Source organism: Microtus oregoni, unplaced genomic scaffold, assembly GCF_018167655.1.
Source record: "Microtus oregoni isolate MIOR12 unplaced genomic scaffold, Mior012 000060F_ref0000265, whole genome shotgun sequence".
Classification (NCBI taxonomy): Eukaryota; Metazoa; Chordata; class Mammalia; order Rodentia; family Cricetidae; genus Microtus; species Microtus oregoni.
In genome coordinates this window covers 616,992-642,986 of record NW_024543870.1, presented here as the reverse complement: position 1 = coordinate 642,986, position 25,995 = coordinate 616,992, and the positions used below count along the sequence as shown (strand labels likewise).

Here is a 25,995-nt window from a genome sequence, read left to right as displayed (position 1 = left end):
CTCCAGGAATCACCCCCCCCCCAGCATTCCAGGTGCATAACGCCTTCTATAGTCTGCTTATACGCCATGGCTTCCGGGTGTTCAAGTACACCCAGCAGTGCGAACGCACCACCTCCAAAGTCAACCTTCTCATCTATAACCATTTCTGAACTAGAAGTTCATTGCTGGTTGGAGTCAAAAGTATTTCTCCTTCTTCTTTCCAGTCAATGAGCTCTGGAACCTTAGCAGAAAGGTTAGTTCCTCAAACACATAGAATCGTTTCCTTGGTCTCCCTTATTCAACCTAAACACCCTGATTTTCCAGAGTTTTTTATTCAGCAGTTTTATTCATTTTGTGTGTGTGTGTGTGTGTGTGTGTGTGTGTGTGTGTGTGTAAGCGGGGGGAGGTTTGCTTGTTTTTTTCTGAGACAGGGTGTTTCTCTGTGTAACAAACCTGGTTATTCTGGAACTCACTCTGCAGACAAGCTTTCCTCCTTTTCTTGAGCTGGCTCAGTTATACATCTAAGTCACAATTTGGATAAAATTACGTAGCTGACATCTGTTGGACGTTGGAGAACTAAACCTCACCGCCTGGTTCACTGGGCTGCTGCCCGGGTTCAGCTCTCTGCTCTGGCCATGTGCAGCCGATTTTGAGGACCAAGAGGGAGGATTTTACACTCATCTCCACTAAAACTTATCTAGTTAGTCTATCTTTTGTGTCTCAAAGGACCTCGCTCCATGTGTCATCTTTGGTGGCAGACAAGATTATCCATGGTTGCGCTCAACTGAGGCTGGCTGAAACTGAAGTTCAAGAGACCTGGGTTTCGTTATCCAATTCCCATCACAGGCAGAAAGCAAAAAAATTACACCCTAGATTTGGAGGTTTTTGCCAGAGCAGGTTGGCCAGGCTGGAGCCGGCCAGGCAACTCTCCACAAGGCCAGGCCTAGGGTGGGGTGGGGGTAGTACAGGGGGGGGAGATGTGGGGGGCAAGGGGGGGATGCTTGATTACTCCAGAGCAGAACATCAAACCTTTCTCCATCCCAACAAAGCTGAGGATTACGACTCCTATTAACAATTGCCTCATCACCAAAATGATTTGTAATTTGGGGTGGTTGTGAGAACACCTCCATTGGAAGATGTTCCACGTTGGTGGGGTGGACAGGCTGGAACCCCTCATCAGAACCCCTGAAATAACTCTCTGGTTCCAAGTGCAGGCCTTTGGGGCTTGTTTACACCATGCAGGGCTGAGAGATGGACCCAGTTGAGGCTGAGGAATTGTCCCCAGGATGAGCATGTGCTGAGAGCTCTCAAAGGCAAACGGTGGTGCTGTGTGAAAGACTGTAGCCGCGTCCAGGTATTTATTTCTCTTTACAGCTGAAGACAGATGCAGAAACAGATGTGCTGCCCGGGGCCTAAGAGAGCAATATGGAGACAAGCAGTGCCTGTGCTTCACATCTGGGGTGATAAGCCAGACACGAATGTCCCTCAAGCTCTGAGGTAGATATTTATCCTCGGATCCAGTGGGGTGGGAGGTGTCTTGCTCAAGGCCTCTGTCTCACCCATTTACTGACCTGTCAGCTAGCCTTTCAGGAGAAGAGTCGCCCAACCAGGTCTTATCACTCATCTCTCCATACCTGTATGGACCTGGGCTTATCTGCCAGGCCTCTATGCTTCCCAGTCTTTCCAGCTTCTTCCTGCTGACCCTTGGCTCTGCCCGAGCTAGCTCACCACTCCCGGTGTTGCTGAGAAGGTTTAGGCTTAGGTGTCCAGTGTTCAAGCTCAGACTTGCAGGCCTCCTGGCAAGACCACCTGCTACAGGCTCAGACACCACCGCTACAGCCTCCCTGGCCTTAGGCCATTGGCTTCTCAGCTAGGAGCATCCTGAGAGTGCCTCTTCTAGCAAGTGTCTGTGGGAGCAGTTTTTGCCTCTCCTTCTGTTGACAGTTAAGATATCAATACTTCTTATTCTCTTTATTTTGATTTTCAAAGAAGATCTTGCTCTAGTCCAGGCCGGCCTTGAACTCATGACCCTCCAATGCCGGCACCACTGCTCTCCTTGCTTGCCTGGCTCTCTTTTTTCCTCTGACATTTCTGTCCGGCCTGCTTTGAATCTCTCCGTCTCTGTGCTTATCCAGGATAGGCCGCCTACAGCTCTTCCATGCTTAGCATATATAACTAATAAAATTTATACACAATAGACTGCTCCATATTCAGGACACAATTTTCCCCAATAAGAAGGTACAGAAATATATAGTCGCTCTTCTACAAAGATTATGCCAATAGTAGCAACAACTGGTTATGCACACAGTAAGGCCCAACTTCCCAGAACTCAACCAGCCTTTGCTGTATACATTCCTGAAGAAGCCTAAACTTTGTCCCCAGGGGTGGATCTTTGTGACAGACACACACATCTGTCATATATAATATCCACAGTCTGTTGTACATAGGAAGGCCATGGGACATCACAGCTCAGGCATATGTGGAATGTTGTGTGCATCTCTGCACACACTGAAGGAGATCGGAAAGATCCTGAAGGACAAAGTGCCATGGGGTGGGGGAGGGGAAGAATAATGTCCATTCTGGAACAGATAGCTAAGGGAAAGAGAAAGACATCCTGAGTCAACTCTCAGGTTCGTGAAATGCAAAACATGACACCCTTGCTAACTCAGTTTCTAACAAACAGAAAATGCTTTTGGTTATCATTTTTTTGTCATAGAATCCTTTCCAAATGTCCTTCTTTATCATTCTTCTATTTAATGATTATTTCTTGCCTACTTAGAATACACTAGACACATTTATGGACGCTCATGAAACAGCAGAGGACAAAACAGACAAGATCCCTGGTCCACAGCCCTCACCTTCTAGTGGGGCGGACAGATGAAGAAGAGCAAGCATGACCATCTCAGACGGTAAGAACTACTCTCAAGGCTGAGCAATCACTCAGAGCGCTTGATGCGAGAGAGCAAAGGCAGATGGGGAGTCAAGGGCACCCACTCAGAGAAGAAGCATGGGTTCAAGCCTGAACCATGGAAAGGAGCCCGATACCTGAAAGCTGGGGAGAGAAACCTCTCAGGCAAAGACGGCAGTTAGAACAAAGGACTCGAGGCTGGAAGAGAAAGAAAGAAGGACAGCTTTGCCAACGTGGGCTCTGTTCAGAGTTGAAGTCTGAGAGGATGCCTGATGGGTACTTAGCATGGCTGGATCTTCTTATGTGACTGTATGCAATGCGGTTTTCTCTGCTGCTGACATGGCTGCAGGAACTTCTCAACCCAGCTGCTTCTTTAGTGCATGTCCTTCACTACTACCATGACCCCTGCTTTAATAACTTGTTAATTTTTAGTATTCCATGTGTTTTTATCTTATCTTTACAACAGCATATATTCTAAAGGACAAGGACTACTCTGTAAGGTTTTCCCCACCTAGTGAAATCCTTTCCCTGGGCACTCTCATCTGCTCTGTTGCTTTGAAGCATTCTCTTTGGAAAATCTGCATTTGTCTTAGTCTGTGAAGTCTATATAAAGTGTGTTAGTCCCCAAAGTATTCCTATAGATTTCCTTTGAATTGAGAAGGTCTTGGGCACCAGGCAAATTTGAACGCTTAGATTTTTACCTAAGGACTCTTTTCCATTGCTGCAGGTAACAAAGCCAGCATTCCACAACTGCTGCTGGAAGTCACACTGTTGCTAATTATATAATGGAATGCCTAGAAATGCCCAGCTGAAAGGATTCAAAACATCTCTCTTCCTTAATAAGCTTCTGTTCATGTTTCCAGAAGTCTAGAAGTTTCCTCTAGGCTTCTCATTCCAGAAAAAAAAATGACTACTTCCAAATCTTATTCTTAAATAAATATACCTAAATATGGCTATGTCTGAAATAGAACCAGCCTTCCAGTATTGCAGCAACTGTACCTATCTGTGTGCTTTCTGTAGCCAGGGAGAGTGGCAGCAGGCCAGCGCTTATCCTCCAATCCATAGCCAGTCTACCTTCCGAGCCTTATAAATATTCATACAGGCCATAGAAAGCTATGAGGGGCTTTATTCAAACATACTCCTTTATGTTTTCCCCCAAAGAAAGAATGCCTGAGAATTTTTCTTTTTTTGCACTAGGACCAGAGTGTGAATTCTCTTTTGTTCATACCCACAGATCCTGAAAAGCAGTATGCAACAAATTCTCTAATCCTCATTCATACCTCAAGGGGGAAGACACTCAAAACAAACAAACAAACAAACAAACCAAAAATTTAGCATTGGCATGCTGGCTTGCTGTCCCCTTGTGAGGGCAGCTCTACCGAAAGGCATTGGTGTCCCTGGCTACCCTGGTGTCTTCTGCCCCTGTCAGGGATTCCCACTGAGGACAGAGCCCAACAGGTGCACAGACTGCCAACCCTGCTTGCACCTGGGCCTTGCTGATGGATGATTGACAAGAATCGAGAAAAGACAATGCAACCTTCTCCAAGATACTTAAGAGGAACCATGTATAATAGTGATGGATGGGGTGGTGCCTGGAGGGAGGGTGGGCTGCCTGAGGGGAGGATAGAGTGGGAAGTGGACCAACACTGATTGGTCAGTGTTGATGGATAAATACCACATTGATCAGTCAATTTTGAAATTCATTTTCTGGTAACATCTAACTCACAGAAGGGCATTTCCAAAATCGAATTATCTGGTAACACAGTTTATCAAGTCAAATCAAATCAAATCAAACTTAGAAAATTGCCGGTATAAAGGACTAAAGGCACTTGGCCAAACCTCTCCCTCCCTCTCTTTCACAGCAACAGCCTCTTTAATTTCTAATGAGGCACACACAGAAACCCCAAATAAGAGCTATGTTTTCTAGCCTTCCTTTCAAGTGACGACATTTCTAGCCACAAGGTGATGAAAGTGACCAGTACAGCTTCTTCCACCGCTTTAATGGGAACAAGCGTGCCCTGCCCCAGCCCTGTCCCCTTCTTCACGGCTGGAATGTGGGCGTGATGGCGTCCCATCATGGACCACGTGAAATGAAAAGAGGGTTGAAGCCAGGAGCATCAACTGCTCCTCTGAGCAAAGCTGCTATGCTCACTGAAGACTTTGACATGCAAAGAAACAAACTTAGCTGTGCTTCTAAATTATAATAATGACATCCAACCCGTCATTAATCTAGGCTTGGGCATTGTAGCTGTGATGCCAGCTTAACTAATCAGTGGCTGTTGAACAAACATGGCCACCCAGAGAGCAGAACAGTTAGGGCCTCTTTGCTTACTGCCTAGCAGGGAGGAGTTCATGGCTGTGGATCTGAGGTACAGGACATGAGGAGCCCTACTCATGGGTCATCTTGACTTTCCTTCTGCAGGCTATGGAGAGGACACAGCTCTGGGAACTCAGAGACAACTCTCGGCCTCCCTGGGAGACGGCTGGCTCAGCTCGTGCTGCCAACCTTGCTTGCTCTGGCCCGTCTTGTTCATGTTAGCAGTCCTAAAGTCAGTCGATTCTCCAGGGAATGCTGGGCTTCACATCTCTGCTTGTATTTTATAACCCAGTGGTTGGCTTAGCTTTTCCTTGATCTAAGAATGTTCTGTATAAGTGACTCAGGAGGCATTTTCCTACTTGCTAAACTGTCCACTTTGGAAAAACAAGCATTTGTCTTTCTCAGAAAGGCTGGGGAATGTTTAGCTCTCTATGCTAACAAGTGAGCAAGGAATCACTATTTGCCCATGCTGCAGTGTCTTTGAGGAGGGTGTGCTTATAGTCTGCTTCCTCAAAAGTCTAAGGCAGTGGACTTGAGTTGTGCTTCCTAATCACAAGCTTATATGAGCAGGGCTGAGCCTTAGCCCGCATACAGTGGGGTGTTTCAAATTCTTCCACAGACATACACACTAGCTTGACTTCAAGAGACAATTGGAATTACAGGTTTCTGCTAAGCCCTCTCCAGCACTTTCTGACATACAGGAAGGCTCATGCACCACTGTCATCTACCATCTATCAGCCTGGAGGTGGCTAAAGCAGGCACAAGCCCCATTTTTTTGTTGGGGAAACAGACTCACACAAATCATGAGGGATGCAAGGATGGAACTGAGTACTGATCCCCATATGTCTCCCAAGTTCCAAATCCCAGGCCGTGTTCACAGTGCAAAACAACCTTGGGCAAATGCTTACCCCTTGGGGAAATGAAGCTCTACCACTCTGTCCCTCCGGGCGACACGCAGCCCAGGGATTCATTCGGAGACAGTGTGACGTTCCATTGACACGGACTGTGCGGCTAAAGAAAGGCTCTGGCAAGGGCCGGCCTTATTGCTTCACGGAGGGTGAGGACACAAACTGCAGGGCACCTTCGCCAGACTCCCTCTTCTCTGCGTGGGGGTGGGGCGGAGGAGAAGGGGCTGGGAAATACGGACTAGGCAAGGGCCAGTTTCCCATTTGTTACTGACATTTCATTGTTGTTGTTGTTGCCGTTGCCGTCGTTATGGAGATCTCGGAGCCTCCAAGTCCCCTCACTGAACTTGAGTGAACTTTATGAGACTAAGCAATCCACACTTAGATTAATACTCTGCAATAAAGACCCGCTCAGCTGCGGGCGCTGCCTTTCCCCTACAGGCACTCCCGTCAGCCTTGGCAGAGAAACATTTCAAAGGCGTCCTGGGGCGGTCTAGCTGCACAGACCTCACCAAACAACCAGAAACCCAGAAGTCACTCTTGAACATGCGTGCATTTTAACAACAGGCATCGGAGGGACGGAAACACGCGGGCATAAAAAGCCGGCTGCCGCTGAGAGCCAAGGCACAAATACCATTCAGCTCCACAAAAGCGTACTGACAGCAGAAGGGGGAGCCAATCGGAACCAAATGTTTCAAAACTCCTTTCTGTATAACTACCTTTGTAACATGGCAGCGCACACAGACGTTATTTGCCTGATTAGTACAAATGCAAATTTTATTTAAAAAAAAAAACATTGTGGTTAAGGTTATAATACGGCACCTACCATTTTTTCAAAGTTTACTAGATTGTCAATGAAAGTCTTGTTCCCCTCATGAGTAAATGTCATATCTGTAAAGAAATAAAAGCCACATTCCAGTCACTAACCGAAATATGTCACACTAAGAAAGCACAATAGCACCATTAGCATATGCGGGCGGATTTGCATAATACTGCCGTTGAAAAAGCTGATAATAGTTTCTTTTATGTTAGGTGTTTAACTTTCCAAATCACTTTTGCCTGAGGTTAGTAAAATCTCTAACATAAACCGTTTTTTTTCACTCACAAGGCTTCAGAAATCACAGGCGTTTCCTACCACTGCCTTCCCACCTCCCAACCCTTTCAGGACGCTTAGACCCAGGAATGGGAATCAAGGCAGGCAGTGTCTTTCTGCCAGACAACCCTCCCAGAGGGTGTCTGTCCTTCATCCTCACCCCTCCAGTGCTCCCTCCAGCCTGGCCTGGGTGTGTCTTGAGATTACCTTTAATGAGCAAGGGCATGAAAGGGATGATGGGAGGATCCAGTTTCGCTGCTGTCAACCTGTAGGCCCTGTGGTTTCTGGAAGGATCCTTGGGAGAAACAAAGTGTGGCTGGTCAGTGGTGAATGACAGAAACCACACCCCCCTTTCTAACCTCCTAGGACACATAGCCTCAGCATCCCACAAGCGGGGTATTTGGGATGAGATGTAACTATGGAAGAAAGGCAGATTTAAACAGGTTTGATTGGGTTTTAAAACAACTTCACGGATGGATGAGACAGTATTGCATGTTTGTTCTCACTAAGAAGCCTACAGGAGCCAAGGAGAGGCATCCTTTTGAATGTAAAATGAACCCGTAGGACAAACTTCCACAGATTCCCCACTCCCTGAAGCCCCACCTCCTCCCTGAAGGTTGGCTCCCCACCCCATCCCCTACCTTGCAAAGCCAGTTCTAACTCGCCCTCTGAACCACCCCCTGCCTCCCAGCAAGACCCATTCGTCCCGTTCCTGTCTGGTTACACCTCCCAGACAACGGGGAGACATAATTTTGGCAAGCCAAGAGATGTAGCTTCCAACCCCTGGGCAACCTGAGCTGTGTTAGGTAGGAACCCTATTACACTGCTTTTCTAAGTTACGCAAATTGACCTTATGTGGGACATAAGTCCTCTTTAAGTTAGTTCCTGAGGGGGCCGTTCATTAGTCAGGCATGCTTGTTTTAGCAGCACTAAAAGGGATCATAAACTTCTTAAAGTCATACAAGGACAGATAAAATTTCTGCCACGAGAACTCGAGCTAATGGGAAATTGGATTAACGCGGACGGCGGAGGGAATGGGAAAGCTACTGTCACTTACCATTAAACTCTCGAACTCCGCGTAGAACTTCTTAAACTTGCTTGGCAGTTTCTGTTCATCAAATGAAAATGACACACACATCTGTCAGAGACTAGATCTAGATATGGATTGTGTGCGCTACCGTTTCTAAGGGAGATGCATTTCTTCTGGCCCTCAGTCAACCGCCTCTGAGCCGGGATGAACTATCGTGCGCCCCGTCGCCTGGGAATCATCTCTGGCATATACGGAACTTGCCTTTGAAAGGTCTTACTGTTGTTGAACTCCACGAAGCTATGAATGCATTGGCCTTACTGCTTTTATAATATATTCTTGACTGGACGGTTCATAATCAGGATTGCCTGCATTCCTGAGACTATAAGTGGCCTGGACCCTCCAAAGTCTTGTTTCTGTTAAGTCTTTGATTTCCCCAATTAGACATTTAGCCTGGAGAATGTTAGGATTCAGAGCCTTAGGAAAGATGCAGCCCTTCTCCTTCGTTATGAAGACACGAAAAAAGGGCCTTCTTATGGTGTTTCTTTTTGTTTTTATAAACTGGTTTCTCCTTGGTTCCCAACAGTGCTGAGGTACAGAGACGCTCAGTTTCCTTCGAAAAGTTGAAGCCTGTGTGTTACCTACGGAAGAAGTTAGTCTTATAGCCTGCCTATCCCTAAGCCACGGCTGGCCGTCCCTGGTTCCTCCGGTTCATAGTCCCTGCTTGCTTTTAGATCACTTCCCTTCTGTGCTCCGAGCTGCCCTTCCAACCAAGCCCTCTGGCATAGTTTCTCTGCCTGGCTCTATTGGAAAAGGCGAGAGGCTACCAGGATGCTGGCTTCTCCCGTCTACACATTGGTGCTTGGCAGCACCACTCAGAGCACCTGTCAAGAGAGGCCAGGAGATCAGGACTGGATCCCTTTTCAATCCACTGCTTCCCATTTTGCTCCGAGTTGCTTTGGTAAAGCTGAACTTTCTACCGAAAAACCCAGATGAAGCAGAGCAATGTGTTTCTGCAGCGCACAACGCCTGTCTGCGCTCTATGCGCTACTATACAGTTTGCAAGCTTTGGGCAAGGGGCTGGAGGTTGAAACATACAAAGACTCACACAGACAGAAAGACAGAGACACAGACCTCTAGTCACTGGTAAGAAGCCCTCTATGCAATAGCACCAAGGAGGCTTATATACCCAACAGACAGGTGGGCCAACAGGTGAAAACCTTATGCTCTGATCCCCAAGGCCAAGGCAACCCGTGCTCGTGAAGCAGAGCTGGTAAACAACTTTGACACAGCTTTTAGCCACTCAAATCAGAAGGAAAGTGAAGTTCTCTAGCAGGGAAGAGCAGCTGGAGGCCAGGACTCCAAACGGTCCCAAAATGTGTCTCCAGCGTGAGAGTGGGTGGGTGGGACCTGGAGACTCCCAGAAGCCCTGCTCTGCTCCCTGTGGTCCCCCTTCTTCAGCTGTTCCACCCACTAGCCTCTGCAGTCCTCAGAGAACTCTTCCCTGGGGGTGTGGCTCAGGCTGTCAGATTCCCATCTAATCACCCATAGACCTTCTGTTCTGTTTCTGGAAGCCAGTGCCTTGCGCATCCTCCACATCCTCTAGAACCCATTTTCAAGGATGGGAGGAACCTTGTATTATCTCGCAGAAGATGAACGCCAGGCTGAAAGCTGTGACGGGCATTAGGGGTCTGAGGATGTCACGTGGAGCATCACCACGCTGGATAGTAAATATGGTCCATTTTAAAATCTAAACCTTCCTTGAGCTGGCCATGGCAACACACACCTTTAACCCAAGCACTCTGGGAGCAGAATCAAGGGGATCCCTGCGCATTCCAGGCCAGCCTGGTCTCCATCGTGTGTTCAAGGCCAATTAGGGCTACATACCCAGGACTACACATTGAACAGACTTGTGTGTGCTAGAACTATTTTTTTTAATCAACGTTCATGGAAACAGTCTGCTTTGGATCACACCTCTGTCATTTAGCCCTCTTAACTCAGCCAGATTCTCAGACAAAGGCAATACCCAACATAGTAATAAACCGTTTGGGGGCTCTTAAGATTGTTCTCTAGCCACACAGTTTCCAAAGATGTGCCTCATTGGGGCCTTTAGCCAATCCAGGGATGGCTAGGAAAGTCAGCAGGCATTTCTGCTGTCATGACTGCGAGGTGGGGGTGCTACTGAAGTAGAATGGGTGTGGTCAGAGAAGGAAGCTCAGTACCCTACAACATAGGGAGCCCTCCACTACAGGGTGCCAATGTCTCACTAGGCCAAGGCCCGCACTTTCGGTGGCTTCCCCTCAGATATAGGTTGCTCTCCCGCTTTGAGCCCTTCTTACCACAAGCGTTTTCACTTGCTCCTTTGCACCCTAACTGTTCTACAGTCCCCTGAGATCGTGCACCACCGTTCCTTACACTGCCTGTGACATCACTCTGGGGCTCACGGGAGCTGTGTGAGAAGCCCTTGCGAGGTTTTCATCAAACACAGAGAAATAATCCAAATCAAGATGCTCACGAGCGGAAGTTCTCCTTACAAAATCACATAATCACACTTCAACTCAAAAAACAAATGAAGGTTTATCAATCAGGAAAAGGCTGACTTTTTCTGTCCGAGACAGGCAACGACCGAAATAGAAGTTCATACCCGTGGCACTCTTATACTCGGGAAAGTAAAGGACTGGCCAATCAGCTGGCTGGATCCTCTCTAGGGGCTTCCGAGGCAGCCGGAAGGGTCCAGATTGTGCTGTCTCGCTATCTGGTTGCTGTTACGTGGAACCTACAGCTGGCCTCCATGGGCCCTCCTCGAAAACCTCTAGAACTTTCCTTTCTTCTGACCCACCCTTTTGGACTCTGTGCGTGGGATCAGAAGCCAGAGACCTACTGCGGAGGGCCGACTCTCTGAAGGGAACCCTGGGTTTCTTGAGATCCCAGGAAGCATGGGCAGCAAGACGGGCGCTGCACAACGGTTTCCCTGCTCGATTATTGGCACGCCCACGCTGCTCTTCGGCTTGCTGGAAGCCGATATGGCCTCGCATGGCTCGCAGGCCTCACCAATGCCCTCATGCCTATATTCAGGGGATGAACGGCTGCAAGCTGCATGCTGCCTGGAATTTGAAGGGAAACTCAAGACAGAAGGACGTGTGAGGACTTGCCATAGAAAACAATGGAAATATTTAGGGAAGCGGGGGGGGGGGGGAGAGCTTCAAGGGGGAAATGGGTGGGAAAAGAACGCCAAGGGGAACGGGGACGCAAGCGGTGGCTATTAAACACCGTGGCAGAGAGGGTCTCTCAGACACTCTTTGCCCTCTTCCGCTGCGGTCCCTCCCTCTTACACATGCCTGTGTATGTTTATCAGGACTCTATTTTCGTGAGTATGTTCTTAGAGTTTAGTGATTCTTCAACTATGTCACACGGAGGGGGATAAGCACTTCCCGAGTGCTGAGCTAATGACAGCTGAGCGTGTTTTTGAGCGAGTCAATGAATCACTCGCCCTGTTTGCTGCAGAAGTTTGTAACACACCTGTATAACTTTAGCTCCAAAGACAGTCCGTGCCAACTGTTGCTCCTCTCTGGAGGGAGGAGTCGCCAGGTGGTTATGAGATACTGGGTCCTTTGCTGTTCCCAACAGCTGACATTTTTTTTTTTTTCGGAAGCAAAATGACTACTTGGATAAAAATGGATCTTCTGCCCTCTTTCAATCATAGGGAAGGCCCCGTGCAAAAGCAATAAGCAGACAGTTGGGAGACAATTGAACCTGTGTGCAAAGCGACTTTTGCCGCCATCAGATCTAAGCTGCTCCTTCGTGTTATGCCTAAGACCTGCATTTACGACTATTTACAGTGTAGAGCCGGAACCGCTAAGGTTTTCCGCCCCTCCCCTTCCTGCCCCCACCTGGCCAGTATCTTTTTAAACTCTCACGCTGCGGTAAGTAGAAAGAGAGGACTGGTCATCTCCCTCCGAGGGTCCCGCCTTTTCCATTGTTCCACCAGCGCAAAAGCTATTTCTATAGAAGAGCTCACCGGAGAGCCTCTGTTTTTATGCCTGTGGCAAAAGTCACAGCTGGATCCCAGCAGCGGCTTACCTCCCACGTTAGTGCCAAGCGGCTCACGGCGACGTTGCTGAGTCCCATGACGATGGCAAAAAAGGAATTTAGGTTTTTGTACTCCTTGCAGCTGGAACACAAAGAGGTGCATGTTTAAGTAGAATGCCACTTTTGAGTGAGTTTTTTTTTTTAAAAAAAGTTAGAGTTATATTTTCTGATAGTCATTAATATTCATCAGGACTCGTTTATATAACAGGCAATGAGAGACTCAGCACCCTGTAGGAGTTCTGCTTGGGTAGCTAGGCTCTGCTGTTTGACACCCCCCTATAGCTTTAGAAAGTGTATGGTTTGGGCCATTGAGGTTTGAGTCTTGAATATTTAAATTTACATCCCCAGAAGGTTGTTATTATAATCCGAAATCTGCTGAAAGCCGTAGTGAATCTGGGCGTGGAGAGGGGAGAGACATCCCATGGGATTGGGAAAGGGAAGGCAAATGTTGGAGAATTTGAGACCTGGAGGTGGGAGCTCGGACCTGGCAGGTAGAAAGAAGTGAAGGATGTCACAAGGCTGCGGTCACCCTGCCTCCTGCACGCTAAGTTAATGACACTAAATTGTTGAAAAGTATCAGCTTCCAAGGCATGGTCCCGGTGGCTTGGGCACTAGTTCTCCAGGAATTTGAAGTTGGGAGATAATTTATAGCATCAATAACAAAAATAACCTTACTTTCTATTTAGCTGACGTTAGGGAGGCTGATAATTTTGAGTCTATGCTTATGCCATTATGAGAATTTATTTATATTTTGGAATGAAGCACATGGACCAAGCCTTGAAATTAACTTCTTATTAAATTACAAATTTAATAATAAGTATATTATAGAAATTTAATTCTTATTAAAATGGTGATATTATCCCAGGTACTTGCTCTACCTGGTGGCAAACAACAATAACCACACCCTAAGTTCTTCATATCAGGCCCCTAAAAAGGGAACACATTCATTTCATAATAAACACAAATCAATATGGCTATCTAAGTTGAACAGCATCATAAATAAATGTTTGAATAAACATTTTTGTAGAAGGCTCACTAAATGGTTGCTTTGGCTGCTCATATTCAACTCAAAAACCAGCAATGAGCCCTTCTCTGCGTCTGTGGAGATGAGAAAATGCTCGCCAGAGGAGCTGTGGTGGTCAGATGGCACATGAGAAACAAGCTAAGGCATGCCAGTGCTGGGATAGCAGCTCCCAGGCGAAGGGCTAATGCTATTCCGTGGATGATTTGTCTAAGTGGCTGTGGGAGAATGACCCAGAGCCCAGACCTGCTCTGTTACCTATTTCGCTTACCATTCAAGGCAGGTCAGGAGAGGACTGTGTGTCTCATTTCTTCTCATGTGAGGCAAGGATAAAAAACATTTACCCCTGGCCTGTGCCTCATCTTTCCTAAGCTCCTAACAGGGCTGAGAGCTTAAAGAAAATGCTGTAGCTCTCTACAGACAGCAGGCCAAAGAGACCCTATTGCCTTTCTGTTTCCTTCTTGTAGACTCTGGGTTCCGAAAGCCTGCAATCTTTAACAGCCAGGCTGAGTAAATGGGTTCACTAAGGGACAGTCGCCTTAGAACGAGGCTGAAATGATGCTTAAATAACCGGTTGACGTACAGGGAAGGCCAAGTCCATCTAAATAATTAACAGGAGTCAGAAGGATAAATTACAAAGGCAGAAACATGAAAAAAAAACATATATTCCTGAGTATTTTGAAAGGTTCATCTGTGTGGCCTCCATAAAAACAACAGGCAGGCCTCCTCTTCCCTCGGCGGGGCACTTGGCACCAGCAGGCTAAGGTGAAGAGAGAACACGCTCTCGGGGATGGGAAAGCACCACCCAGTCATAGTTTCCATAATCCACTCATTCCAAACACATGAAGGCATTCGCCCACTGCACAGAGGCCGTTCACGCTGCTCGGCAAAGTGGCCACACTCGGCTAACCCTTTCCTCAGACAGACAGCTTTTCCAGAGAAAGAGCAAGCAGCGTGTGCATTCAGAGGACCTGGTATTCTATTGTGCCCTCAACATTTTTGGCAAAACAACTCCAGGCATTTGGCAAGCCGGCACCTATAAAGCACCAAGTAGCTTCTCCTTCTTTGTTTAGCTCTGGAAATCAGCCGCCCTGTGGGATAGGAACTGTTTGGCTCAAGCAAATTGCCTGGCTGGGGCCACTTGTTCTCCCAACCTTCCCGAGCTCGCGCTCGGCGTCTAGAAGGGGAAGAAGTCTCACAGCCACAGGCCACATTTAGCTTTTTTATTTTTAGTACTGTGGTGATACCAAAAACATGGAAGTAAACAGGAGGTCGTCAGGCGTATCTAAATAGCCAGAGAAGATTAAATTCATGTCAGGGAGAAACCTAGCTGGCCCCCGCAGTAAATAAACGGTTTCCCAAGAAGGGCATTAAAAGAGAATATTTATAAGATGTTTGCTTTCTCTGATGTGTATGGAGATGATGGCCTAGTACCAGGTTAGCTGGCCTTTATGCATTTTACTGATTTTTATTCTGGCCGAGTTGGATAAACTGTTGTTACAGTGTGTTCTACTGCCCTCTACTGGTGAGAACGTGTTATGTGGGACAGGGCTTCAAGAGCCTTGCAACAGAAATTCCTGCAGAGGAACGTTTGTTTACTTAGAGCCCTCTTCAAACACAAGGAGGTTTAAAAATCTGAGGTGCTCAGAGCAAAACTGAGCCCCCCTTTGACTCCAGCACCCGTATTACAAGATGTGAATTTACGTATTGACGCTAACCTTTAGAAAGCCAGAAGACGGTCTTCTCTCACAAGAATCAGCTGCCTTCAGCTCCTCCACCCTGCTCTTCATTTTAAGCTGTATTCCGTGAGAGCACAGCTCAAAGACTATTATTTTCCCTCCAAAGTTAAGGCTACTTACTGAGCTGCTATCTTGATAAACTTCTTCAAAAGCTGAACACGCTTGCTGAGCTGGGAACAAAGGCAGATCTCAGTGACAACCCAAAACTGAATTTCATTAAATCTCCTCAGGAACAAATCCAAGTTTGCTGTGGTCTTTTTAAAATTATGCCTTCCAAATGTGTGGTAGATTAGCTCCAGCTAGAACAGAAAGGAAAACAATTTCACTTATTTGTTGGCTTTTAAATCAAAACGCCAGCCTGGCTCCTCTATTTGTCAAGAAAGCGTTCTATGGAGCAGCAGATGTGAATTCAATCACTAACCCGGATGTGACTTGTCATATAGATTTGAAGGGCCTTCATGAGGCTCGTGGAATATATAAATATAAACTAGGTGTTATCGGCTTAATATACTCTGGAAGACATAGCATACCATCACAGAGATTTTTTTCTTTAATATTTGAGGATTTTTATAAGCTCGGCATTCACAAAAGCCCTCATGTGGCTTCCAGATGGCAGAGCCCAGAAATGCAAGTTGAGTGGAGCAAGCAGACCCCATCTAGAGTCTCCCGGAACCCGGAACCCCTGGATGCTCCCGGCATGACCTCACCTCGTGCACGCAGTTGAAGAGTTCCCAATCATACGTGGTCATCTGGTACGCCAAGTCCTTCGAGCTCATCAGCTCAAAAGTTCCCACTGTCCCAGTGGTGGGGCCTTCTTGTTCTGGCAAGGGAGTCTGGGAATAATTGTGGGAAACTGGATCAGAATCACAAAAGGGTTAAGTGCCAAGTGTCAAACACCTTCAGGAGCTTTTGAGGGGAAAGGATTTGGGGAACACGGTCAGGCATATTTTGAAATGTTGGTTTTGAGGTTAAAAAATGCCTTTGCCGTTTGCTGTGCTTGCTTCAAGGCCATCTTTGTCATCACCACCACCATCATCATCAACTGCAAACCATGGCAAATGAGATTTGGCAAAGGATGACCCAGGAAGGTTCTCTGTTGTAGGATGTTTAGATTGCAGTCTGACAAAGTTTGTTTTGAGTCAGAGTGGAGCTAGCTATGAGCTGACCAATAACCATAGAGGTTTTGGAGGACTGCGGGCAGATAAAGAGACAGGAAGTAGTAGGGTGGGTCTTAGAGAGGGTTTCAACCTTTTGGATGGAGGAACGAAAGGGATGAGAGGTCACTGGTTAGCCGGGCTATGGTAGCGCACGCCTTTAGTCCCAGCACTCGGGAGGCAGAGGCAGACAGATGTCTATGAGTTTGAGGCCAGCTTGGTCTACAAGAGCTAGTTTCCAGGATAGGCTTCAAAGCTACAGAAAAACCCTGTCTCGACGACCCCCCCCCCCCCAAATTGAGGTCACTGGTCACTTTCAGGTTCTTACCCTGGTATCTGACTCCTGAGTTTTTGTTGCTAACGAATAACTAGATAAACACTTCAGGTCTCCTTTGCCTGGGGCTTGGAGGTTCCTGGAAACTTCCTTTTCTGTGGTAAAGATGGAAGATGATCTTGGAGACCTTCCGCTTATGTTCTTATGGAAACTATTATAAAGCCAAGTACTAGCATGGGAGCTTGAATGTCTACCTGCAGTACCACTTAACTGCTGGTGGTGATGGCAGTCAAGTTGCCACAGCCATGTCTGCGCACACCACCTGGAAAGGTGAAGTGGTGGCAAGTGTGTGAACTGAGACTATGCAGGATTTCCAGTTCCCTGAGCTGAGAGTGTCTGAACATTAGTCACGTGTTTGGGCCAAGCCCAAACTCTGTGGCTTTGGCCAAGACTCTTGGTCAGAAGTTCTCATTTGGTCCACTTATCTCCCTCTGTATTTGGAGAAATGTACTATAAAGTGTCTTTACCTTGTAAAATGTGTGACTGGAGCTTATAAAACCTTAATGCTTATCTGTAAGCCAGTGAGCATATAGTGATGAAAAGAATGTCTGCCAATATGATGCTAACTGTATTTGGATATTAAATATTCACGTCCCGGTGCTAGGGATACAACTCTGGCTGTGTACTTTCTTTGCATGTTCAAGGCTGTGTGCTCCAGCCCCAGGAAAGGGGCTCATGTTAGAAGCACTAATATTATACAGGTTTCATCCGCATCTCCGTTACCACTGTGCTCTACAAATGCCCCTGCTTTCTAGACACCAAAGAAATGACATGGTCAAGGTGTAGGTGATACCTGCATTGCAAAGTTCAGTCTATGAGATGAGCAGTCAAGCTTACTATATAGTAGTCACCCTCTACCAATGGGTGCAATGCTACTTGTGGATACAGTCACTTGCTGGGCTGCTGTTGCACATCTGGAGACAGAGTGTCGACATACTAGACTACTAGGTACCCAGACAGGCAGGCGGAGGCACCTGAATGGAAAGATGCTGCATACCTGGGGTCACTGTGTGATGGAGGATTACAAGAGCCAGGGGGCAGGTGAATGAGAGAAGCCTTGCTCAGGACGGTCCATATTAGGCTGATAGCAAGGGCGGCTTGGAAGTGGGGAAGCTGCCAGGAGACTTGATTTGCAGGAACAGATTGCACAGAGGGACCAAATAACAGCTTTTAAAGAGCCTCCGAGTAGCAGCTTAGGAGACGGGGTTTTGTCACAGGCAAGATAATAGACCATGTTAGCGCCGGCCTCGGCAAACAGCAGACTGAGCATAAACCGCACGATAGCAACACATGCTTGAAATCGTCCCCTAATCTTTTGACTGTCTCCAGCTCCAGGAAATCAGGGTTATACTACCTAAGTTGGCAACTTAGGGTATTAATACCAAGGTTTGTTAAGAGGATTAAATGAGAGCGATTTAAGTGCAGCATGTAAGCCCAGTCCTTGGCACAGGGAGGGCCCCTCTCTCAAATTAGGTCTCCTTTCCAGAGCGGCTCCAGGGCTACACACGCACAGGAAAGAAAGTGTGGTTAGGGCACCATTCAGGCTAAGAGCTGGGCATGGAGTCACTCTGCAGAGTGTGGAGGACAAGGCAGAAAGCAATGATTCCAAATAGACCTGACACCGATGGGCAAGTAGCTTATGGGACCAGGTGGGAATGGTTTCAGCCAGGGCAGGAATTTAGTAGAAGGCCTTAGGACCATGACTTAGGTTGGACTGGTTCTCTGTGATCTCCCTTGCCCTCCTATAGCGGCTGCTGTGAGCACAACCCTTCTGCTCCACCCCTCAACGCCCTCCCCCCACTCTATTCACCGACTCTGTCTCGAGGCTCGGTGACTCTATCTACCCACTAGCAGTTTCCTGGAGATTTTATGGTATCTGATAAACAGGACTAATTTACCAGACAACTCCTGTGGAGATTTCAATACTAAGAAAGACGGGGAACTCTTTTGGTCATGGGTGCTGGGCTGGTGTCTGGACATCACTCCAGGGTGTAAAAGAAAGCCCTGTAGACTCTCCATCTTCCTGTGGTGGAATCTGTCATAGTGGGCTCTCTCTGATGGCACACCGGTCATCACAAGCTCCGTGAGGAACATGGACTATGAAAGGTTTGTCTTTCCCACAGCCAGGAACGTCCACAGAACACGGAACAATGTGGCAGATACTAAATAAAAGTCTAAGGAACTCAGTGAGTGGATACAAGGCGAGCCAAATTACAGTACACTGAAGCTCTGTTGTAATTGGTTTTGTACTAACATTTATACTCAAATAAAACTTCAAGAGAGTAAATCTCCTGAATCCAAGCCCTGCTCTAGTCGGATCAACGCTGGCACTCTACTGGGTGTAGACAACACAGTTTAACACCAAAATTCATTTTCTCCCGGACTGTTTGGGTTACTCGCATCCTGATTTGACTGTCATTGTCGTAAGGACAATGCTCCGGGGCACTTGTCCTGTTGGCCACAGAAGCAGGCACAGCACTGAGTGCTTAGCAGACACTAAAGTGTGTGCTGATAGATCTGAGGGTTCTGTCGACATGCAGCCCTGCAGTCGCCCTCTGGATGACTCTTTCTAGAAGGGCGATCCTCACAGGAATGCTTCAGCAAGTCTGAGAGGGAGGGCTTCAGGTAAGGTCCGACCTCTGTGAGCACAGAGACATGGCACCCCCCCAGCTGAGAGAGCTTCCTGTCCAGGGTCCTAGTTGCCAAGCAAATTCCTTCCAACCAGTCAGGCCTTAAAATGGAAGATAAGCAAGAGACCAGAACTTGGAAGGCCGAAGGACTGTGTTCAATAAACAGAAGCTTAAAACGTTAGTGTCTGCCCCCAGGGAGCTGGAGACATTCCACATGCCTATCTATCTACCCCCCTGGCTCAACACAGCGGCCAAGAACCAGCTGGCAAGAGAGGCCCCAGCACACTGTGTGGCAAACACATCACCCAGCACCCTCGACGGAACATCAGCAACACTGGCTGTTCGAGACGTGAGTCTCCAGGGGAGGGTAGCAATTTTTAAAAATTATATGTCTATGCATGATATGTGCGGGGAGAGGAAGGATAAATGGTTCATGGCCATGACCAGTGGAACACTTTGTGGGAACACTTTTCCCCTTCTGTCTTGATGTGGTTTCCTGGGTTATTCATTTCATTTCTTAATTGCTCCCTGTTGAGAGATGTTTATTCAGAGAGGAATGAAGGCAGGTGACCGAGGAGCTCAGGGATACACAGACAGGAGTGTGACTCCATGCTGAGATTCCTGGGCTGGTAGCTAGGGTTAGGGCTTGGTTAGGGAATCAAAAGCACCATGTCACATTTGTTCTTCCCTAAGTGAAAGCAAGATGGTCAAAGGAGCTGTCCCACTGGGTCTGGCTGCACACACCCATAATCCCACAACACGGGAGACTAAGGAATGAGGATTAAAACCTAGCAGAGGTGTCTCCTTTTAATCCCGGCACTCGGGAGGCAGAGGCAGGTGGATCTCTAAGTTCGAGGCCAGCCTGGTCTACAGATCGAGTTCTAGGATAGCTAGAGCTGTACAGAAAAAACCCTGTCTTGAAAAACAAGCAAGCAACACCCCCTCCAAAAAATAAAAAAAAAAAACATAAAACAAAAAGCAAAACAAAACAAAAACAAAAACCCCAGGGTTCAGCATGGGCTACATGGCAAGCCCACATCTAGAAAAATGAGTGAGCAAAGACCTGTGGCCTTCCCTGAAGCAGAAACCAGTCTCCCGAGCAGGAAAAACAAGCTCCATGGGGCCTCAAAGGCCACCAAGGACTCTGAGTCCACCCTCCAGCCCGACTCCCTCCTGAAGTTCCAGCAAGATCTACTTGCTAAGGAAATGGAATGTTCTTCAAATTTTCATGTGGTTCACCTCTCACTTACTTACATACTGATATATATATATCAAGGGAAGCTCATGGGTCCAGACACAGGAAACTCACTTTGTGAAGCTAAAACTGGTCCTGCGGCTTCTAATATCCTTTAATAGCTGGTCAATTCCACACTTAATTTCTATAGGATAAGCAGAAATGAATGTGTCCTTTCTTCACAGAAGTTCTGGGTGGCTGGGGACAAGTGCTCTGACCTCTAGTATCCCTACGAAGGTTCTGAGAGTGTGCTGAGGGAGAAGCCCTTCTAGACCTGCTGCTGGCCCCGCCACCCGTCCTCTTTCAGAAGTCTCCGAAGACTGGTACTTCCCTTATAAGCAATCACTGCCCTCCTGATCTGAGCATCCCGATTTCAAACGCTAATACTGAATTTAAAGACGTTTCAATGAAATGAATCACCCCCAAGGTTCCTAATACTAAACTGTCTCCGTGGTGGTGCGGCTTGGCTAATTCCCACAGATCATCTGCAGCTGGGAGCATCTCTAGAGAGCACCTGAGGCTTTCCGGGCAGACCACAGTGTAGAACAAGCCACACCGCAGTCGCGATTTTTCAGCCTCAGTGTGGCTGTGAGATTAAGCTGCAGACAAGGTTTTCTGATTGCACACACCGCTCCAAGGCGGAGGCCATTCACACCTACCAGTGAGTCGAATTGCTCTCGCGGGCAGGCAAACAGGCGTCCATTAATGGTGAGCGTCGTAAATACTGAAACATCATTAGGTTTGAGCACCACCTTTTCTGTGAACATAAAAAGCATGAGATTGCCTATTAAATCCATCTGAGATTCGCTGCACTGCCCTAATCACACCAACAAATTGCCAGCTCGGTGAATTACCGGAACACGCAACGCGCCTGCATAAAACGCAGGGGTGAGGGGATCCACTGAATAAAAAAAAAAAAAAAGACAGTGCTTCGGATAGACGCATGGTGTTCGGGATGCCGTCAGAAATGACCACACAACAGGAGTGCGGACACCCAAGGATCCATTTGCCCTGATCTACTCTGCAGCCATTATTATTTATAACACCTGCACAGTCGTTTAGATAGCAAGTTAGGTTTCTTGAGGGTAACAATGCCTGGCCTTTTGGAGAGAGAAAGAGCATTGCTAAAAACCTTGGTGGATGTTTCAGAGATCTCACATGGTTTTAGTTGCAAAAATATATGTTTTTTTTTTATTTGTTTCCAATTTGGAAGGGAACAGCATTAGCTACATTCAGCCCTTTTCTGTATTTTACAAATTAGTTTATTGAATATATACTTAGTACTTACTATGTACCAGACACTGGGGACACACAAAGAAATGATGGGAGGATAAACTATAAATGATAGAGAGATATAAAGCATAAATTAAAAATTCCAGTCAACACAGAGGGTTAACGAATGTGTGTGTGTGTGTGTGTGTGTGTGTGTGTGTTAGTGAGATGGGATAAGGGCCACAGAGAACAGCAGGGAAGGGGGTTAGACAGTATGTGGCAGGGGAGCAGTTAAGATTTTAGATGGGACATCAAGGAACAGGCGTCAACAGCAACAATATCATTTAGGCGAATACCCAGTTTACCAGGACACCTATGGGAAGAGTGTTTGGTCATCCTGGGCCTGGACCAACTGGGACAAAAACAGAATGCAGGGTATTGAGAATCCATCATCCACTTTAAACCCTGAATCATTGGAATCATCTACCTTCATATGAGGCAGAAATGCTCCGCTCCACTCCTAAAGGGCCCCTCAAATGGCTGTGAGGCCTCCCCTGGGGAATTCATACCCTGGCTCCTTCCCGCACTCTCTCAATGCATTGTGGGTGACCACTGTCCAACCCTGCTGGCATGGGGTGCAGGTGCTCATTTACTTCCTAACCCCTCCCGGCCTGGAAGTGACTCACGCACACAGAGTGTGTCTAATTCACCCTTTTCTGTCATTGCTACGTGCAGCTTCCCAGGGCATTCAGGATGACACAAAATGACATTTCAGGTATGATATAAGCAGGGACAAGGGAAGGTATTTTAGTCCCAGGTTGGGGAATGATGTACTCCTCATGCTATGAGGGCAGCTGGGCTGGCTGGCTCTAACAGATAAAGAAGAAATTGTAGTCGCTTGAAAAGAGTGAGCCCTCAACTGACCCAAGCTTCAGGTTTGCAGACACCAGAGCCTTAGCTGGTCAAGCTCCATGCACCTTTCTCAAGGATCTTAGGCCCAGAGAGTTCTTTTATGGTTTCCAAGGAAGGAGCCCCAGGCTGTCACATACGCCAGAGGTTACAGACACAGCTGCCTCCCCAAAATCCCTTCTCTTCTTCCTCTTTTCTGTGCGAAGCTCTGAGGCAGGGAATGTCAGACATCTGATCAGTTCACCTCTTCCTACAATGTTTCTGTCATTCTAGGAAGCTCACAATGTCTCTGCCATCCTCCCGGGTCAGCCACGAACGGCCTTGCTAACTTATGGTTAGCTAACAATGGTTCTTATTGGACAGGATGGTTTCTTTCACAAAAGCCCAAGATGCTAATCCAGGCTGTTACCTCCTCCGGAGTTCATCTTGACTATGATCAGCCCTTCCCCAGAGCCGAGTTTGTCAGCCACCGCACTGATGACTTCCTTCACCGAGGCAGCTACGGGCACCCGGATGGTGGTATAGGTATGGTCCACGCAGTACACCTTAAACAAGACTTCAGAGATGGATGACAATGTGAGAAAGTGGTCACAGGCATTTAGAGAAAAGCATAAGCAATGCAATAGTTAGATGTCTGTGGTCAGGGCCTGAGCCCTGCTCTTACTAATGACCGGTGTGTGTGTGTGTGTGTGTGTGTGTGTGTGTGTGTGTGTTACACCTTGCTCTGGGAATCTATAAGGTTCCCACAGCCTTCCCACCAGTTCTTCAAAGAAGTGATGATCTTGACAACCACGCCCTGAGAGAACCCACATTCTTTTAAGAGATGGTGACAACTGTGGAGAGGCAGTGCCAGTCAGGTGTGGGCAAGCATTTCAGTTCTGTCTGGGTACCAGACTCCAAGAACATAATTTATCAGGAGACCGAGGGGCACATCCAAGAGCCAAGAGCTGGGCTTTTTTTTTTTTTTTTTTTTTTTTTTTTTTTTTTTGTGGTAGTGGTGATTTCAAGGTGATGATATCCAGGGACAGATGTTAGCCTGATTATAAAATTCCACACAAGAGATTGCTCACCCTCATCAGAGCCACGAATCGGCTGACGTTTCTGGGCCCTCTCGTCACCTGTGTTGAACTGCTGCAAAAGGACCTTGTGCTGCAAAAATAATAACCGCAAGTGACGTAAGGCAGAGCGAGTGACTAACATTCCCTAACAACTCCGAGAAGATGCGCCTGAGGAGCAATTAGGGCCACGGAATGAAGCAAGTAGATTTGTGTGTACAGAGGAGACATCACTCCAATATACTGTAATCCGGGGCTTCTGGGTGATCATAATGCTACAGATAGAGCCGGGCTCTGGAGACCCCTTACCTTCTTCTGTGGCGCTTTCACATCTTCTGAGCTACAAGAAGCAGAGAAAACACACTGTTGAGTACCATTGCTGCTGTTCTTTTAGCTTCATTTGTACATCACTTTCATCTTGTGATTAGCAATGAAGTCACACAATCCCTCTGGGCAGCAATGGGAGACATCCCATTCTCACAGGAAGAGGCCAAAAATGCATGGAGGTGGCAAAACCATTAGCTCTCGTCACAGGCAGATTCTGAGCAGACCCGAGGTTAAATGCTCTGGCTCCTGGCTTTCAAAGTCAAACTCCTAACTCACTCTCTTAATCTACCAGTTCACTGACAGCAAATATTTTCAATCAACAGCTTTAGCAGCAGAGAGTGAATTTCCCATCTAGGTAAATGTCTTCAAATACCCAAATGCCCATGGACTATTTTATTGCTAGGTGGGCTAAGGGGCCCATAGCCTGCTCGCACAGAAGGCATCCAGCCCTCTGCTCATCCAGCCTCACTACCACCTGTGCCTGGGGCCCGTGACACAAATCAGAACACTGTGGCTAATGATAGACCAGCCTCAGCCACTTTTGCAGGCGAAGACTTTTTTGGAAGATGTTCTAATCACGAGGCTGGCACTCACTTGGGGAAAGCGCACCCCAGAGCAAAGCCCCTCCTTACATTTGTTTGACGATCTTCTCCAGCTCCGGCAGCTGCTCCTTGAAGGCAGCCATCATCCGGGCGTCATCTGAGACAGACACATAGAACTCCTGTAATCGGCAAAGGCACAGGATCTTAGTGAGAACGGAACGGAGCACGGCTCTCTAGAGAGCCTGGGCCGTGAATGTGGCTAGCACCCCCAGCTTCATGGCCAGGAGAGGTTAGAAGGGGGAGGAGGACGGGAGAGAAGAAGGAGGAAGTCAATATTTACATTGGAAATTTTTAATGAGAAAAGGTCCTGGAAATAGATAATGGTGATGAAATGACTATCAATGAATTATATATTTTAAATTGGTCAAAATAATAAATTCTATGCTATTTACATTTTACCATCACAAAAATTAAAACAATAAACAGCAAGTGAACTTATGTGTCACCATGTGAAAGAGGGTGAACGGCGGTGTTTTGGAATAGACCACTTTACAATCTATACTTTAAAAGCTTTTTTCTTTTTTGTTCTTTTATCTCCAGGGAATTTTAATATTTATTCTTTTTCTTTTTTCAACACATGGTTTCTCTGTGTAGCTCTGGCTGTCCTGGAACTCACTCTGTAGACCAGGCTGGTCTCAAACTCACTGAGATCTGCCTGCCTCTGCCTCCCTGAGAACTGGGATTAAAAGCGTATGCCAACTCTGTCCAACTTAATATTTATTTTTGATATTACTGTAGTATTTTCTGTTTATCTAATATACCACGGGTGTGGTTGTTAATGGTACAAATGCAGACACGGTCCTCACACTGTGGGCTTGTGCCGCCATCCCAGCTGACTCCTCAGAGCTGTGCCGAACACCTAGTAGCAACAGCAGCACCCATTCCCTGTGTCTCTCAGGAGCAGCGGTCTCCATGGCCAGCCACCACAACCATGGTAGTTACAGAGAGGGGCCCCAAGTCAGCATATTTCTTATTTTCAAAATCCTAACCCCTTGAACAACGCCCCCTCAGAGTCCACTTTCCCTGATGCTGCATCAAAGACAGCACGAGTCAAAAGGAGGCACAGTTCCTTTGGGAAATTAATTTTAGAGTAAACCGACTGGAAATTTTGAAACAGAACCGCACTGTCTTCTCCCTGTACCGGAGTATTCCTGGAGAGTTGTGCGGGGGGGAGCATGAGTACAAGTGTCCCCCTTCTCTTGGGAGAGTCATGTCCCACTGTGTCAGTTACCTGTCACCAACTGCAGTCTGGGAATACTACATGGAGAATCCCAGAAATACATAATTTATCAAATTTAAATACTTTGATTACAATATAGGTAGTATTTTCCTACTGGTTACTGTCGTTTACCTCCTAGTGTGCTGAGTTAAGAAACTTTATCCTGGGTAGATATGTGTAGAAAAAAAACCCAGTAATATTCAAAACTTTGTTCTATTAGCAGCACAGGTCTCTGCCAGTG

At 47.1% G+C, this 25,995-nt stretch overlaps 1 protein-coding gene across 2 annotated transcripts in view; it reads right to left on the bottom strand.

The window, feature by feature from the left end:
- The window catches only part of LOC121439272 (rap guanine nucleotide exchange factor 4), a 261,927-nt gene that overhangs the window by 6,908 nt on the left and 229,024 nt on the right, over nt 1–25,995 (bottom strand). For both annotated transcript variants that reach the window (XM_041639726.1, XM_041639727.1), the window contains 11 exons: nt 24,566–24,654; nt 23,916–23,946; nt 23,622–23,700; nt 22,961–23,107; nt 21,090–21,187; nt 15,786–15,911; nt 15,199–15,377; nt 12,310–12,400; nt 8,260–8,310; nt 7,410–7,497; nt 6,936–7,000 (listed from right to left, as the gene is read on the bottom strand). In XM_041639726.1, coding sequence (XP_041495660.1) covers nt 6,936–7,000; nt 7,410–7,497; nt 8,260–8,310; nt 12,310–12,400; nt 15,199–15,377; nt 15,786–15,911; nt 21,090–21,187; nt 22,961–23,107; nt 23,622–23,700; nt 23,916–23,946; nt 24,566–24,654 — 1,044 coding nt within the window. The remainder of the gene's footprint in view (nt 1–6,935; nt 7,001–7,409; nt 7,498–8,259; nt 8,311–12,309; nt 12,401–15,198; nt 15,378–15,785; nt 15,912–21,089; nt 21,188–22,960; nt 23,108–23,621; nt 23,701–23,915; nt 23,947–24,565; nt 24,655–25,995) is intronic.